At 38.6% G+C, this 17,041-nt stretch overlaps 1 protein-coding gene across 1 annotated transcript in view; it reads right to left on the reverse strand.

The window, feature by feature from the left end:
* The window catches only part of abcg2a (ATP-binding cassette, sub-family G (WHITE), member 2a), a 115,404-nt gene that overhangs the window by 5,728 nt on the left and 92,635 nt on the right, over positions 1-17,041 (reverse strand). Inside the window, exons 11-14 of the mRNA XM_059965460.1 lie at positions 13,396-13,485; positions 11,092-11,216; positions 9,589-9,743; positions 2,746-2,835 (exon numbers count right to left, since the gene is read on the reverse strand). Coding sequence (XP_059821443.1) covers positions 2,746-2,835; positions 9,589-9,743; positions 11,092-11,216; positions 13,396-13,485 — 460 coding nt within the window. The remainder of the gene's footprint in view (positions 1-2,745; positions 2,836-9,588; positions 9,744-11,091; positions 11,217-13,395; positions 13,486-17,041) is intronic.

Below are 17,041 nucleotides of genomic sequence, written 5' to 3' on the forward strand. Positions count from 1 at the left end.
TTTCATTTTTTACCAACAGAGCTACACCGCCCACCCCGCCTTCCAGCCTATCCTTTAGATACAATGTGAACTCTTGGAAATGAAGCTCCCAGCTATATCCTTTCAGCCATGATTCAGTGATGCCTATAACGTCATAGCTGTCAATCTGCAACTGTGCTGCAAGTTCATCGACCTTATTCTGTATACTGTATACTGTGCGCATTCAGTCCTGTATTCACCCTTTCGATTTGTCACACCATGCACAAACTTTAGATTCCTAACTTTGTTCTGAGATCTTATGAACATCTGCCTTCACAACCTCTCCACTAACTGTTCTGGCACTATGGTTCCTATCCCCCAGAAACTCTAGTTTAAACCCCACTGTGCAGCATTAACAAACCTTCCTGCTGTGATATTAGTCACCCTCCAGTTCAGGTGCAAACCATCCCTTCTTTACAGGTCCCACCTTCCCTGGAAGAGAGCCCAATGATCCAAAGCTCCCCCTCCTGCACCAGCTCCTTAGCCATGTATTAAACTGTATAATCTTCCTAGTCCTGTGCTCACTAGCACGTGACATGGGTATCAATCCTCAGTTCACAACCCTGGAGATCCTGCCCTTTAACTTAACACCTAACCTCCTGAACTCCCTATGGAGAACCTCATCACTTGTCCTACTCATGCCTTTGGTACCTTCGTGGGCCACAACTTCTGGCTGTTCACTCTCCCATTTAAGAATGCTGAGGACTCGATCTGAGATATCCCTGATCCTGGCACCCAGGAAGCAACATACCATCCGGGAGTCTCGTTCTCTCCCACAGAACTTCCTATTTGTTCCCCTAAATAACAAATCCCCCATCACCACACCTTGTCCCTTCTTCCCCCTTCCCTTCCGAGTCACAGAGGCAGACTCAATGCCAGAGACCTCACCATTGTGACTGTTCTCTGTTAGGTCACCACCCCCACCCACAACCCCGACAGTATCTAAAGTGATATACTTATCACAGGGGCCACAGGGGCATTCTGCACTGGCTCCTTAACTCCTTTCCCCTTCCTGACAGTCACCCTGTCAACATATGCTGAGGACGTACATTCAATGGTTTAGAAACAGCTTCTTCCCCTCCGCCATCAAATTTTGGAAAGGTCCATGAACTCACTACTTTGCTCTAATTTAGTTAATTTGTATATTTCTTATTGCAAAGTAGTAATTTTATGTATTTCACTGTACTGCTGCTACAAAACCACAAATTTCATGATAAATGCCAGTGATAATAAACCTGATTCTGAGACTTTAAACGCTACTCATATGTTAAGCCTTGCATCCTTGTGAGTCTCCTCCGAACCCTGTCCATATTCTTACCAAATCTCTTTACAAAGTTGTTATTAGACTGTCCATGTGTACGGTACCCACTGCATAAAGTCACAGCCCCCCAGGCCCCTTTTAAATCTTTCCCCTTTCACCTTAAACCATATAGCTCTTACCCCTTGTCATTCTTTAAAGGCCTAGATTTAATATCTTGGCTCTTCCACCAAATCCTCAACTTCCCATCAGCAGATACAGATTTATTCTCGACTTTAACAGTTCCAATTAATAATAGAAAAATATTTAGGTTAACTCTTTGAAATTCGAAGTAACATTATTCAAACATTATTGCCTGTCCTCCATCTCCCTCTGGTGCTCCCCTCCTCCTTTCTTTCTCTCTAGGCCTCCCGTCCCATGATCCGTTCCCTTCTCCAGCTCTGTATCCCTTTTGCCAATCACCTGTCTGGCTCTCAGCTTCACCCCACCCCCTCCGGTCTTCTCCTATCATTTCACATTTTCCCCTCCCCCTCCTACTTTCAAATCTCTTACTATCTTTCCTTTCAGTTAGTCCTGATGAAGGGTCTTGGCCCAAAACGTCGACAGTGCTTCTCCTTATAGATGCTGTCTGGTCTGCTGTGTTCCACCAGCATTTTGTGTGTGTGTTGCTTGTTATTCAAACATCACTTTTTAACTTAAATCTAGAAATCCATCTATCATTAGAAACATAGAAAATCTACAGCACAATACAGGCCCTTCGGCCCACAAAACTGTGCCGAACATGTCCTTACCTTAGAACTACCTAGGCTTACCCATAGCCCACTGTTTTTCTAAGCTCCATGTACCTATCCAGGAATCTCTTAAAAGACCCTATCTTTTCTGCCTCCACAACCTTCGGCAGCCCATTCCACGCACTCACCAATCTCTGTGTAAAAAACTTACCCCTGACATCTCCTCTGTACCTTCTTCCAAGCACCTTAAAACTATTCCCTCTTGTGCTAGCCATTTCAGCCCTGGGAAAAAGCCTCTGACTACACGATCAATGCCTTTTCATTATTTTGTACACCTCTATCAGGTCACCTCTCATCCTCCATCGCTCCAAGGAGAAGAGGCTGAGTTCACTCAACCTATTCTCATTCTGGCAAATCTACACCGTATCCTTCCAAAAGGACAGCTTATAGAACTCCAGATATGGTCTAACCAAGACTTTAATCATGGTAACATCTGAACAGCATTCCATTTCATTTATTGTTTCTCTTGCCACTTTGAATTTACACTGTTTAGATTTAATCTAAGTAATTTGTCTTGAAAATGTTGGAATTTTTATGTACTTATAGAGAATGACTTCCAATTTACCAGTTAGCAGATTCAATAACAACTTTAGTACAGGTAGGGTTTGGCACGGAAAAGCTTGGTGATGGGACCTGTAGGAAAGGTCTTCAGGGTATATTAGCCTACTTGGTACTTACTGTGAAGCCATAATAAGGGATACTTAAATAGTGCAGCCAGGATAACCAACTTACAACGCTTGGCAGATTTACTAAGAGGCCGGAGAATATCTGAAAATAAATGCAAAGAGTTAGCAGCCCAAGGCTATAACAATACCATCTCTCACTGTGCTCTGCTGTGACATTTCCCTCCAGCACCATTTCACCAAGGTTGCCAGGTGCACTACAGCCCTTGCTTGAGCTACTGTGACAGCACCTCCTCAAAGCAAGAAGGAAAAAGGGGCGCAGTACATTCACACAGCAGTCACACACTTCCCCAATTTCAAAATATACTTCCAGTTCATTGAGTTTAAATACTGAAATCGCCTCCCAAAGGGAACTTTTTCCACCAAAAAGACAGCAGTGGTTCGAGAAGCCATTCAATGGCACCTTCTAAGTTCAATTAGAGCCGGGTAATACATTATAGCCTTGCTAGCAAAGCTCTCATCCAAAAAAAAAGAGAGAAATAAATATGCACCAAAAAAAGGGGATTGGAATGTGATGATAAAACACAACTATTAATCATGGGAAACATTCCTGAATTAATCTGAAAATCTACTCTGCAATATGAGCATTGCATCAACGACAATTTTTTAACATTTAGATTCATTGCTGCTCTACTTTCTATTAATTACACCACTACACTTATACCCTTCTGAGAATAATGTTCCTTGTTATAATTTCTTCCAACTTTTCCACCAAAGAAGCAAATTTAGGGGGGACTTCCGGTAAGATGGCGATTGTTTAGTCGCTCCGAATTTTTGCTCCGTTATTCTTCCTATCTTTGCACAATATGTCTCCCTTCTTAAACCTGAGTTAGGTATTTTATTAGTTCTCTTTTACCTGCCTGCGAACACATCTATCTTATAATGGCTACCAAAAGTACTAAAACCGGGAAAAAGGAAACTTCTACGGGTTTGCCGGCTGACATTCTCGCTGTTTTGGAACAACATCGACAAGATACTTTAATGGATTTTAGAACTGAATTTAGAACTTCTTTCAACCAGCTGGATTTCAAATTGGATCAGATTAATGCTGGAGTGGATGAACATGCTGAACATTTATCTCGCATTGACTTAACTTCTAAAGATTTAAAACGCCGTGTTCAATATCTTGAAACTCTCTGCTCCAGCCTATTGGAAAAGAACAGTAAACTTTTTTCCAAAATGTTGGATCTTGAAAACCGGAGCAGACGTTGCAATCTACGAATTTTTGGTTTGCCAGAGGCCACCGAAAAGGGCTCTCCTGTTGAATTTTTTTTCTGACTTTCTCTGTGAGATTTTCAGGAAAGAATTTCTTCCGACTCTACCTGAGCTTGAAAGGGCTCACAGGATGTATGTTCCTCGTGCATCTCTGGGTTCCTGTCCATGGCTGGTTATTTTATGCTTTCATCAATACCAGGTGAAAAACCGTTTTGATTATGGAGGCACGCCGCAGAGGTACTTTTGCTTTTCAAAATACGGTCATTCGTTTTGTGGCGGATTATGCCCCCCAGGTTCTGAAGATGCGTGCTGAGTTTAAAGGTGTAATGAAAGTGCTTTTTGATCGCGGATTCAGACCCTCTCTCCGAAATCCAGCCGATCTTCGAATTATGCTTACTACTGGAGATTATAAGTGGTTTAAATCAGTGAAGGAGGCTGAGGCGTTTGTTGGAAGTCTTCCGGCCACCTCGTCTTCTTCAGAACCGGCCTGACCTTCTAAAATGGTTGATAAGTACTTCTCGAAGTAAAACTATTTTTTCCGAACTCAGACTTTACATTCAGACATTATCTATTGAAACTCTAAGGACTGTAGTCAATCTCTCCCTGGACTTGGTGCGTTTTTTCTAAATAGATAATTTAAGTTTAATGTTTCCCTGCGGCCTTTTAGATTTTACTTGTGTAATCTATTTTATTTTTGTATAACTTTATCTATAGAGAACTACAATCGACTTTAACTTGTTTTGGAGGTTTGGAGTTTTTATTGAAGGCCTCCCTGTTGGTTGATTCATAGTTTAATTTTTGCTTTTTTTTCTGTAAATGGTTGATAAGTAATTTATAATTTCCCCCTTTTCTCCCTCCCTTTTTTTTTCTTTTAATCTTTTATAATTTTTCGCAGGTAGGTTAGTTTTAGTTTTCTTCTGATTTTCTTTGTATTAAGTTTTATACTTCTGTTGAAGTTGTTCCTATTTGTAATTCTGTTTTCTAGTGCATAAATTAGTTATTATTTGCTATATTATTTATACGGAACTTTTGTTAATGACACAGAACTGGAAGTCATATTTGGGTTAATTTTTTTGGTAGAGCTAGCTGCTTTTTTAGGTAGCCGTCTAGTTTTGAGTTGCGAGGGTGGGGTGGGTTCTCCAGTTCCAACACAACTCACTGTTTCTTTTGTTTTCCTTTGTTATTCAGGACTTGTCACTGTTTTGATTCTACGGATCTATGTTTACATTTTTGTTCCCAGACTTATTGTACTGATAGATTTTTTGTATGCCCGCTACCTTCTATGCACTAACAATTGATAATGGTTAATACACTTAAATTTGTGAGCTGGAATGTAAAGGGATTGAATTATCCTGGTAAAAGAAGGAAGGTCTTCTCGCATATTAAACAACTCAAAGCTGACATTGCTTTCCTTCAAGAAACTCATATTCGTAGTTTTGATAATTCTCGGCTTTTGTCAAAGTGGGCAGGTCAGCATTTTCATTCATCCTTTGCCGCCAAAGCTGGGGGGGGGGGGTCTCCATCCTTATTAATTCAAATATTCCTTTTGAATTCCATAATAAGATATCTGATACAAATGGCCGTTTTATTATTGTTTCTGGTAAATTATATAATACTAAAGTTGTACTAGCAAACCTGTATGCTCCTAATTTTGATTATGTTAATTTTTTTGAACGTTTTTTCTCCTCACTACCAGATTTAAACTCATACTCTCTTATACTGGGTGGCGATTTCAATTGTTGGTTAGATCCTAATTTGGATCGATCGTCCTCTGTTACTAGACTACCTACTAAATATGCCTTAGCTATTCACTCTTTTCTAATTATGGTATCTCTGATATATGGTGTTTTTTTCATTCTACTGAGAGAGATTATTCTTTTTTTCCCCACATGTTCACCATACCTTTACTAGAATTGACTACTTTTTACTCGATAATCAACTTATTCCATTTATCTATTCTTGTGATTATCAGAGTATACTGATTTCTGACCATGCCCCAATTACTTTGTCTTTAAATTTTCCTGGTCTCCCTCAGAGGAATAAACACTGGCGTTTTGACTCAACTTTATTATCGGATGATGATTTTCTAAAATTTATTAAGGATCAGATAACCTTTTATTTTAACACCAATACATCATCTGAAATGTCATCCCAGATTGTCTGGGATGCCATGAAAGCATATTTGAGGGGTCAAATAATCTCCTATACAGCAAATCTTAATAGAAAGTCCCGTGCAGATCGATTAGACCTCATTAATCAGATTAAAGAATTGGATTAACTGTATGCTCAAACTAAGAATCCTGAATTATACAAGAAGCGTGTAGAACTTCAAACTAAATTTAATCTTCTGTCTACTCAACCTGTCAAACGCCAACTTCTTGAAAGTAAGAGTCGCTTTTATATTCATGGTGACAAATCTGGTAAATTTCTAGCCAATCAGCTGAGGCGTTCCAAAGCCAAACAACATATTACAAAGATCCGGAAGGAGAACGGAGACTTTACATCAGATCTCTTAGAAATCAATGATGCATTTAAAAATTTTTATTCTCGACTTTATTCCTCTGAATCTCTGAATGAGAATATCTCTGTTGATCATTTTTTAAATAATCTGAATATTCTTTCTCTTTCATCTGATTTTAAAGCCAAACTTAATGCGCCTATATCATCAGAAGAAATATCTTTTGCAATTTCTGCAGTGTCTTCAGGGAAATCTCCTGGACCTGATGGGTTCCCCGTAGAATCTTATAAATCATTCTCTTCACTTCTTTCTCCTCAGTTATTCTCAGTATTATCTGACTCATTTAATTACCTTAAATTGCCACCCTCTTTTAATGAGGCATCTATTATTCTTTTATTAAAAAAGGGTAAAGACCCAACACAGTGTTCCTCGTATAGGCCGATTTCTTTGCTTAATGTTGATGTTAAAATCTTGGCCAAAGTTTTGGCTTATAGATTAGAAACTGTTATTCCCTCTATTATTTCTGATGATGAAACTGGTTTTATTAAAAACCATCTTCCTTTTTTTAACATTTTATATTCACCTCCAATTGGGATTCCTGAATGTGTTATTTCCCTCGATGCAGAGAAAGCATTTGATCGTATAGAGTGGAACTACCTTTTTGCAGTTTTAGAAAAATTTGACTTCGGTCAAAGTTTTATCTCTTGGATCAAATTGCTGTATCTGTGTCCTACTGCCTCTGTTTTGACTAATTTTCAGAAATCCCGGTTATTTAACCTCAAATGTGGCACCCGTCAGGGATGCCCTTTAAGTCCCTTTCTCTTTGATTTGGCTATAGAACCTTTGGCGATAGCATTTTAAAATTGTCCTAAATTGACCAGGATTTGGAGAGGGAGTGTTGAGCATTAAGTTTCTCTTTATGCTGATGACTTAGTACTTTTTCTTTCAAATCCGTCTACATCCTTACCTCCAACGTTTTCACTTCTTGATCAGTTTAGCCAGTTCTCTGGCTATAAACTTAATTTACATAAGAGTGAACTTTTCCCAATTAATAAAGAAGCATAAGAATTAACATTCCGTGATCACCCTTTTAAAGTAGTTCATAATCAATTTACTTATCTTGGGTTTACAGTCACAAGGAAGTTTAAAGATCTTTTTCATGAAAATTTTGCCAATTTTTCATATACTACAAAATTGTTACAATGGTCACCTCTATCTATGTCTTTGGTAGGTCATATTAATGTTGTTAAAATGTATGTTCTCCCTAAACTTTTATATTTATTTCAATCAATCCCAATTTTTATTCCTAAATCTTTTTTTGATTCCTTAGACTCTATTATTTTGTCATATCTGTGGAAGAATAAACGCTCTAGAATTAATAAAGTTTATCTCCAAAAATCTAAAAAAGAGGGTGGCGTGGCTTTACCTAACTTTCGTTTATATTATTGGGCAGCCAATATACGTTGTGCTACCTTTTGGTCTTTTTTCCATGGCCAACTTGAGTGCCCTAATTGGGTGGCAATGGAGTTGAGTTCCACTAAAGATTTATCTATTTCTGCACTTCTTGGCTCTGTACTCCCTAGTAGATTGTCCAGATTAATTGTTAATCCTCTTGTTAGATACACTTTGCGTATATGGGCTCAGTTTAGGAAATTTTATGGTTTCCATGGTTTTTCCTTTTCTAGCCCTATCTTACATAATCACCTTTTTTTACCTACTACGTATGATTCAGCATTCCATGATTGGTATAGGAAGGGCATTAGACATTTTGAAGATCTTTTTATTGATAATCGCTTCGCATCTTTTCAACAGCTCTCTGCTAAATTCAATCTGCCCAATGCTCATTTTTTTAGGTATCTCCAAATTAGACACTTTATTAATCCTTTAATTCCTAACTTCCCTGAAATGCCTGAGAAAAATGTTATGGATTTCTTTCTTTCTATTAATCCACTAGGTAAAGGTTTAATATCATTTATTCGTGATAAATTAGCATCCTTACGACGTGCCCCTGTGGATAAAATTAGAATGGCTTGGGAGCATGATTTAAATACCTCCTTATCTGATGAGACTTGTGACCCGATTCTCAAATCGGTTAATTCAACCTCTCGTTGTGCTTGCCATTGCCTTTTACAGTTTAAGATTGTTCATAGAGCCCATACGTCTAAATCTAAACTATCTCAATTTTACCCTAATATTAGTCCTCTTTGTGATAAATGCAAAAGGGGCGAGGCCTCTCTCATTCATATGTACCTGTTTTGTCCTAGCTTGGAGAAATTTTGGAAAGATGTCTTCATAACGTTATCGTATATTCTGAATCACCACCTAGAACCTAACCCTTTAATTGCTTTGTTCGGTTTTTTGGATGAGACAGATTTACGTCTGAGTTCGACTAAGTGTCGAATATTATCTTTTGCTTCTCTCCTGGCTAGACGTTTAATCTTCCTTAGATGTTGCCCCGCCCAAGCATGCTCAATGGCTTAATGATATTATGTCCTGCTTAGACCTTGAAAAAATTCATTATTCAGTTCTTAATTCAGATATAAAGTTCCATAAGGTCTGGGGACCTTTTATTGAGTACTTTCATAACCTTCCTCTTAACTTTTTTTTTCGGTCCCTTGCTTTTTTTTGGTAGTAGGCATTAATATCTTCTGTTGCTAAGTGTATTTACAGTTTTGGGGGTTTGAATGTCCTGATGTATACTCTCTATATTGTGTTGTGGTTGGTCTGGAGTTCTTTTTTGATGCGGTGTTTGGGGAGGATACTAATTTTACATGTCTTCAATTTGGGTGCTTTCTCAATTATCTTTTTTTGTATTATATTATTATTGTATGTTTATTTTTGCACTATTGATGTTCTTCATTTTGATCTGGGTGTTTTTATCTGTAGCGATGTCGAAAATGTATGAAAAAATTTACTTCCATTTTTTATTTCTATGTACTTCATTTTGTAGATAGTAAGGAGTCTCTAAGAGGGAATGAGAGAAGTAATTCAAGTGCTCACGCAAAAACACTGCTAGCAGTTACAGTGAAATAAATGAAAATACAATATGTACAGAAGACCAGGACTAGTTGCTGAGTAGGCTTTAGGGTGAAAGGAGTGTACTAGGCTAGGGAACGTAACTAACACATTGGAGAAACAGTAAGCAATCAGGTAAATGTGACTTACGATCATGACGACAAATATTACACTAATAATGAGATTTGCAATGCCAATGATACTTTGCCCAGTTGCTACGGCCAATCCCAGAGATGTGGCTGTGATGGAGACTTGGACTAATGTCAGCAATGCGAAGAAAAAGGCGCCAGGATCCAACTTGAAGCCTGAAAAATTAAACAAAACACTTCTAATTTTCAAAGAGACAACCAATTAAACATCAGCCCAATTAAAGTATTATCTTTGTTCTGTTCCTTGTATCAGAAAGTAGACCCTAACACACTGCACAGTGCAACAAACAATTTTACTTAACATTTAAAAACGTACATGTTGGATTTTTGAGGTTGATGCATTCTGTGCAAGTCATTTTATAAAAGATAGAAATTTCTTATAATTATGGCACACTAACATGTTACTTTGAATCTCATCTTCTAAATATTATTTTAAAATGCTCATGAACAAATGTATTCAGAACTTCTTTATTAGGAACTGGATTTCACACCCAATTCACATTCATACTTTTGCATAGCTTTTCCTAAAGAAAACTTAATTACCACTGTTTGCACTATGTAGAGGGTCAACATTCCTGTATCAGTAGCTACTGGAGATATTACTGAAAGTTAAATCTAGTGGCAGATACAAGACATTCTTGATGCAATTATTGTTTTGAACTGGTCAATTTGTACAGCTTTAGAATTACTATTTTAAGTTTTACATTTTCCATCATTAACAGTACACATGAATCTCATTCTCCTTTTCACTTCTCATGATCTATTTCATTAACAAAAGAGACACAGGAGCTCCAACTTGGAACAACCCATTGACCTCTCCACTGCAGAGATATCTTTTCAGTGCTCACCTTAATTTTTGTCATGGTGAGGTTACTCACCCACCTCAGATACAAAACAGTGAGATATAGGAGCAGAATTACATGATTTAGCCCATTGAGTCTGCTCCACCATTCAAATATGGATGTTATATTTTTAACCCCATTCTCCTGTCTTCTCCTTGGAAAGTTTAATCCCCTTAATCAAGAACTTATCAAGATATGACTTACAACGAACAAAATGACTTGGCCTCCACAGCACACTATGGCAATGGATTCCACAGATGCACCACCATCTAGCTGAAGAATTTCTCTTATCTTAGTTTTAAAGAGACATCCCTTTATTCTAAGGCTATGCCCTCAGATTCTAGAATCTCCTACTAATGGAAGCTCTATATACAGTATATTGCCATTCCATAAGTTTGTGGCTGACTCCATTTATCTGTCTTGGTTCTTTAATATTCTTGCCTCTTAACTGGATATCCACCCCCCCCCCCATCTTGTACAATTGTGATATCATCCCTAAAGAGTCTATCGCCTTGTCTCAAATCTGTTCAAATTCGATCAATCCTCAAATCTGTACACTGAAGTGTGGTGAAATATCTATTGATGCTAATTTCATTTCATGCTCTTCAATGAATTATAGCTCTGGAAACTCAATAACGAGGATAATGGAACCTGCTGCTTACCTATCATGAAGTAGGTGATGACTGTAAATACGATGGATGGTACTGCTCTCATGGGTATCAGATCAACAAATAACTTTGCAAAGAAGTAGGATATTATCATGTAGTATCCACTGATATACTCGTGGCTGTGAATAAAGATAACAGTACTATTATCAAATTACTATGTGATATTGGAGGTAGACAAATATCGTATTTAGCATATACTTGTGAGAAATGATATGCCGATCACTCTAAGTATCTGCAAATGTATCAATTTTGTGCAGCACAGAAGCTTCGCCCATGGATTGCCTGCACTTTGGATCTGTGTGCAGTTTTTGAAATGATCAGTACATTGTGTTGTTGCTCTCCTTTTCTGGATCTTTGAATGCCATCCTTCAAATCTGATTTCCACAATGTGAAAACAAAGACCATGAAAGTTATTGATGTACCGGAGATTCCAGTGCCTGCAAAGAACCCATTGTTAGCAAATGTCTTTGTTGAAGACTAATGAAGTTTCTAGTGGTTGGTAAGGAGAGGACAGAGATCTAAGGTGACTGCCAAAAACACACAGGCAACATATAGAATTTTCTTACTCACTAAGTGGTCAGGATTTACAATCCACTGCCTATTTGTGTTTTTTTTTCAAAACGAAACTGCACAACGCTTAGAGGAATATGATGAAAGAGAAGAAGTACTAACTATATTGCTCTTCGAAAGACAATGGGCATTTGGACTCTACTTTTCAGTGATTCACCATGTACAAGCTAAGATGTTTGGCCCACGTGTGCTAGATGGAATCAGACAGAAGATGGAGTCAGATGGGGTGGCGGGGGGTTGTAAAAGTAGTAAGTCAAGAGTATTCCTTCAGTGGTAAGAGATTGACAACATTGTTCTTCAACTGAATCTTGATGTCCTTGTACGCAAATTACTGGAAGTGAATATTCAGATTCACTAAGCATAGAAAAGGCTAATAGTGTGTTGGCATTCAATGGAAGAGGATCCGAATACAGGAAGAAGGACATTTGCTCCAAATGTAGAGGCTTCTAGTGAGATTTCATCTTGAATATTGTGTACAGGTCTAGACTCCCAAGCTAAGAATTACTTATGATAAAGGGAATGGAGTCAAGGTTCTCCAGCCCGATTCCTGGGAGGGCAGCGTTTAAGCAGATTAGATCTACTAGGTCCGCACAAGAGATGTTGAATCAGATAAGGGAGGAATGATGGGCAGATGGAAAACGGGAAGGGGAAGCAAGGGAGAAGAAACCTCGGCAGATAGGTTTTTGAGTGATGGGCAGATCAAACCAAGTGAGGGTCGGGAATGGGGTTTGGATAATGGGTGGAGGGGTTGAGATGGAAAAGGTGAACAAAGGGAGAGGGAAGTGGGAAAGGAACACAAGTAGTCTGGGTTACCTGCCATTGAGATCTCATTCAAACGTAGCTTGACAGAGTAGATGGCAGAGTTAATGTTTCCCCTTGCCTGAGGGTGTGTGTGGATGAAGATAAGCAGAAACCTATTCACCCAGGAGGGTGGTAAATCTTTGGAATTCATTAGCCAACAGCACTATGGAAGCTCAGTCTCCAAGTATGTTCATGACAGAGAGATTTTCAGGTATTAGGAGAACAGAGTTGTGCAGGAAAGCCAAACCAATATAAAAGATCAGATATCTTGTTGAATGGCAGAGGCATTGCAGAAAAGCTTGAAAACACTATCACCAGGCTCACAGACAGCTTCTATCCCACTGTTTTGAGATTCTTAAATGGACCTCTTATATGATAAAGATGAAGTTTTGATCTCTCAGTCTCCCTTGTTATGGCTCTTGCACGAGTTTATCTGTCTGCATGGTGTTTTCTCAAACTGTAACACTATATTCTGCATTGTTTCCGTTTTCCCTTGTACTACTGTCACTGTGCTAAAATGATCTGTATAGATGGCATTCAGAAAACAGATTTCCTTTGTACCTTGGTACATGTGACAATCATAAACCAATTTTAGAAATTTATTTCAAATTGGTTGGCCTCTAGTTACTTGCTTAACCCAGCTCCCTTTATTGAACAAGGCAGTAACTTTCCCCACTCTCCAGACATCAGGGACAATCTGGATAATGCAAAGAGCATGGAACAATTATTGCCACTGCCCCCAATTACTTCCTGCCATACTTCCCACCCCCATCCCTTCAGATACCTTCAGGCTATCAATTTAACTGTACATTTCCATCACTGAAAGTTTCCAATCACTAAATGCTTATTGACTATAAATGGTTTTGTATTTTAGTTATAGGGAAACAAAAATGATCAATATAACTGCAAAAATTTAAAAGCACTTACATGAAAATCTTCTTTTCTATGACAAATAATTCAATTACAGAGATGCTGGTAAAACACAGGTTAGTGGTCAGGAAGAACATTGAACCCACTCTGAAAAGGAAAACAGAAATTATCAGATGTTTTTACACCACACTTGACCAATAAGCATCAAGCACTTCAACACATCTAACACAGGCAACATTGCAAAATGCTTCACAGCAATTTCATCCAACAAAATGACACTGAGCCACGTAGTGGTGTTGAGGATGACTGAATAAACCAAGAGGAAGGTTTTAGAAAGCATCATAGAAGAGAGAGAGAGAGGAGACAAACAGGGAGGGATTTTGTGGATTCTGCAGCTAAAATCATACAAGCCATTTGGAAATATGAGGCACAAGCAGCCTTGGTTTTGGAGAAAGGAAGGGACAGGACTACACAAAGATCTGAAGGCATTGACTTTAAAATCAAAGCATTGGCTGACCCAGAGGCAATGAAGGTCAGCTGATGATACAGTCTCATTTACAGAGAACACTATTTGGGAAAGCAGCCAATGGAATAATGGGACTGTTGGGTCTACTCCAGGTTTCCTAATTTTGTTTGAAACAAACTGAAACTACCTCATCTGCTGTGAAGTTAGGGAGAAAATCATGTGGTTTAAAATCTGGTTAGAAGAGAGGAAAAGGAGAGAAGAGATGAGAAAGAAGAGGGCATTATAAAGTGTCATATGACTGATGAAATGCTTATAGAAGTGCAATCATCCTAAGATCTAGAAATGCAGAAGCAACATAGTAATGATTCTTTTTTTTAAAGGATGTTGATTGGAAGGATAAATCCAGGCCAGTATATGAGGATAATACTCACTTTGAATTAGTGTCATACAATCTTAAGTGTAGAACTGCCCATTAAGCTTTTTGCCCATCTACACAAATCCCATTTGCCCATGTTCGGACCATGTCTTGTCTATTTAAATGTTTCTTAAACATAATAAATGCATCCAATTTCCTCACCTCCTCTGACAGTCTATTTTAGGTATCGGCTACACACAAAAAAAAAACGTCCCCTTTAACACTGCTTCCTCTCCAAGCTAATGTCCTCAAGTTTTTGATACACCAACCATAGGAAAAACCTTCTAACCATCTAAGTCTTCTTGTAAGCTTATATATATTTTTTTTAAAAATCAGTTGACACCTCAACCTCCAGGAAACATAGACTTATTCATTAACCAAAATTCTCTAAGACAACACCCTGAATAATCTCCCCTACACCCTCTTCAGTACAATCACATGCTTCCTTTAGTGTTGTCAACCAGAACTCCACACAACAGCTTAATCAATGCTCTATAAAATTGTAACACAACTCTAAAAAGCCAAGACCTAACCTATGAATGCAGTTATACCTTATGCCACCTTTATCCCTGTGCTGTCACTTTGAGAGAGCTGAATTGAAGGAAATGCAGCTGGACTGCTGCTTCACCTGGAAGGTCTGCCTGAATCCTGGGTGGCCAGCAGGGAGGAGAGAAAGCAGCAGAGCGACGCTGCATCTCCCGACATTGCGTGGGAAAGCACAAATGAGAAGGAGAGTAGTTGTAAGGGATGGAGGAACAAAGTTGTGGAGAGTAACAGTCCCTTTGAAAGATGAAATGAAAGTGAGTGGAAAGAGGCAGAAATTACAGAAAAATAATTTGGAGGCTGAGAAACTCGTCTTCCAGTTTCGTGCAGTGCATTTGGTTCTAACAATACGGCACCTTCCGGAAGGAAATTGTTAACTTCCAGTCTCCTGTCATTTTAATTCTCCATCCTACTCTGACATCTGCGTCTTTGTCCTCATACAATATCCAGTAAAGTCCAAAATAAGCTTGAGGAACAGGAGCTCATCTTCCATGCAGGCACATTGCACATAGAGTCATAGGATAATACAGTATAGAAAATGGCCCTCAATGCCAATCTCGGTACCCACCAAAGTAGTCCTGTATGTTTGCTGAAGTAGTTTGCACTTTAACATTCAGTCTTTGGAGTGTGGCCAGTTAGTCATTGTAAACTGCCCTGTGATTAGGTTAGAGTTAAAGAGATGGGTTGCTGGTGGTGTGGTAACAGCCTGTTCTGGGGTGTATCTCCAAATAAATAAATAAATAAATAAAGTCAATTGATGCAATCTACCATGAACTATACATCCATACGTTGGTGTTGCTCAAACAAAAAAAGGGCCCACGTTTAAAACACCTTCTTCACAATACTTCCTCACACCATGCAGCACCCAAGCGAACGCAAAGTATTAAAGGGGAGCAGATAGTTTGGGTTTACAGGCTTTGGAGTTTAGAAGAGTGAGGGATACTTCTCAGGATTCAACACTGAATTCAATGATCTGATACCGGGAGTGAACTTGAACTCAGTTTCTTTACTAATGCTACCTGGCTGCTTACATTTCCAGTTTTCCAATATTCTTCAAATCTACAGCAGCCTCTATGCTAGACATCTCAAAGTCCCAGCTTTCTGCTCTCTCCCCCTCCCCCCCCCACCCCCATGTGGCCTCATTCATTCCCCCCTCCCATCTGTACTTTTCCAGAAGCCAGTTATGATTAACAAACATGAAAATGTCTGCAGATCTGGAAATCCAAAGCAACCCACACAAAACGTTGGAGGAACTCAGCAACATCTATGGAAGAGTAAACAGTCGACATTTTGGGCTGAGACCCTTCAGCCTGAGACGTCATCTGTTTACTCTTTTCCATGATTAACAAGCACTCAACCACTCGCTTGGACAATATCAACACTAACTGTGTCCTTTGGACAACCAAACTGTCCTATAACGGACATTATCACTACTTCCCTCCTCTCTGCAACTTAAAACAATTATTTTATTATATTTTCAGTTCTGATTAAAATCATCAACCTGAAATGTTCATAGTGTTTCTTTAGCATTTTGATTTTTATTTCAGATCTCCAGTATCTGAAGTTTTGTATTTTGATCACATGTAATATATTTTACAAGCAATAATAATACAAATGATAGGATTAATTTATTCAATATTAAGCTGCTAAATAATTAAGGGGCTGAGTGACAGATTTTCTGAGACCCATCTATGACCTTTTTCTTCATTTACTTGTTTATATAAATGCATTATATTGTCACACTAACAGTTGTCCATGATGTTTTTCTCGTCTTAGATTTTCCATTTAGTTTTCTCAAGTTTGCCTCACAAGCTAATAGGGTGGTTAAGAAGGTATATGATATGTTAGTCTTCATTAGTCAGAGGACTGAGTTCAAGAGCTGTGAGGTAATGTTACAGCTCTATAAAACTCTGGTTAGACCACACTTGGAGTATTGTGTTCAGTTCTGATCACCTCATTTTCGGACAGAAGTGGAAGCGTTTGAGAAGGTGCGGAGTTTTATCAGGATGCTGCCCGGATAAGAGAGCACATCTTATGAGAAAAGGTTGATTGAGCTAAGACTTTTCTCTTTGTAACAAAGGAGGATGAGAGGTGACTTGATGGAGGTGTATAAAATTATAGAAGGCGTAGATAAACTGGGCGGCCAGTTACTTTCCCCAGAGGAGCAATGGCTAATATCAAAGGACATCTGGAAGAAAATTTAGAAGAGATGTCAGAGGAAGTGCTTTATTTACATAAAGAGTCATAATTACCTGGAAAACACTGTTGTGGGTGGTGAT

This window comes from Hypanus sabinus, chromosome 3 (genome assembly GCF_030144855.1).
Source record: "Hypanus sabinus isolate sHypSab1 chromosome 3, sHypSab1.hap1, whole genome shotgun sequence".
Classification (NCBI taxonomy): domain Eukaryota; kingdom Metazoa; phylum Chordata; class Chondrichthyes; order Myliobatiformes; family Dasyatidae; genus Hypanus; species Hypanus sabinus.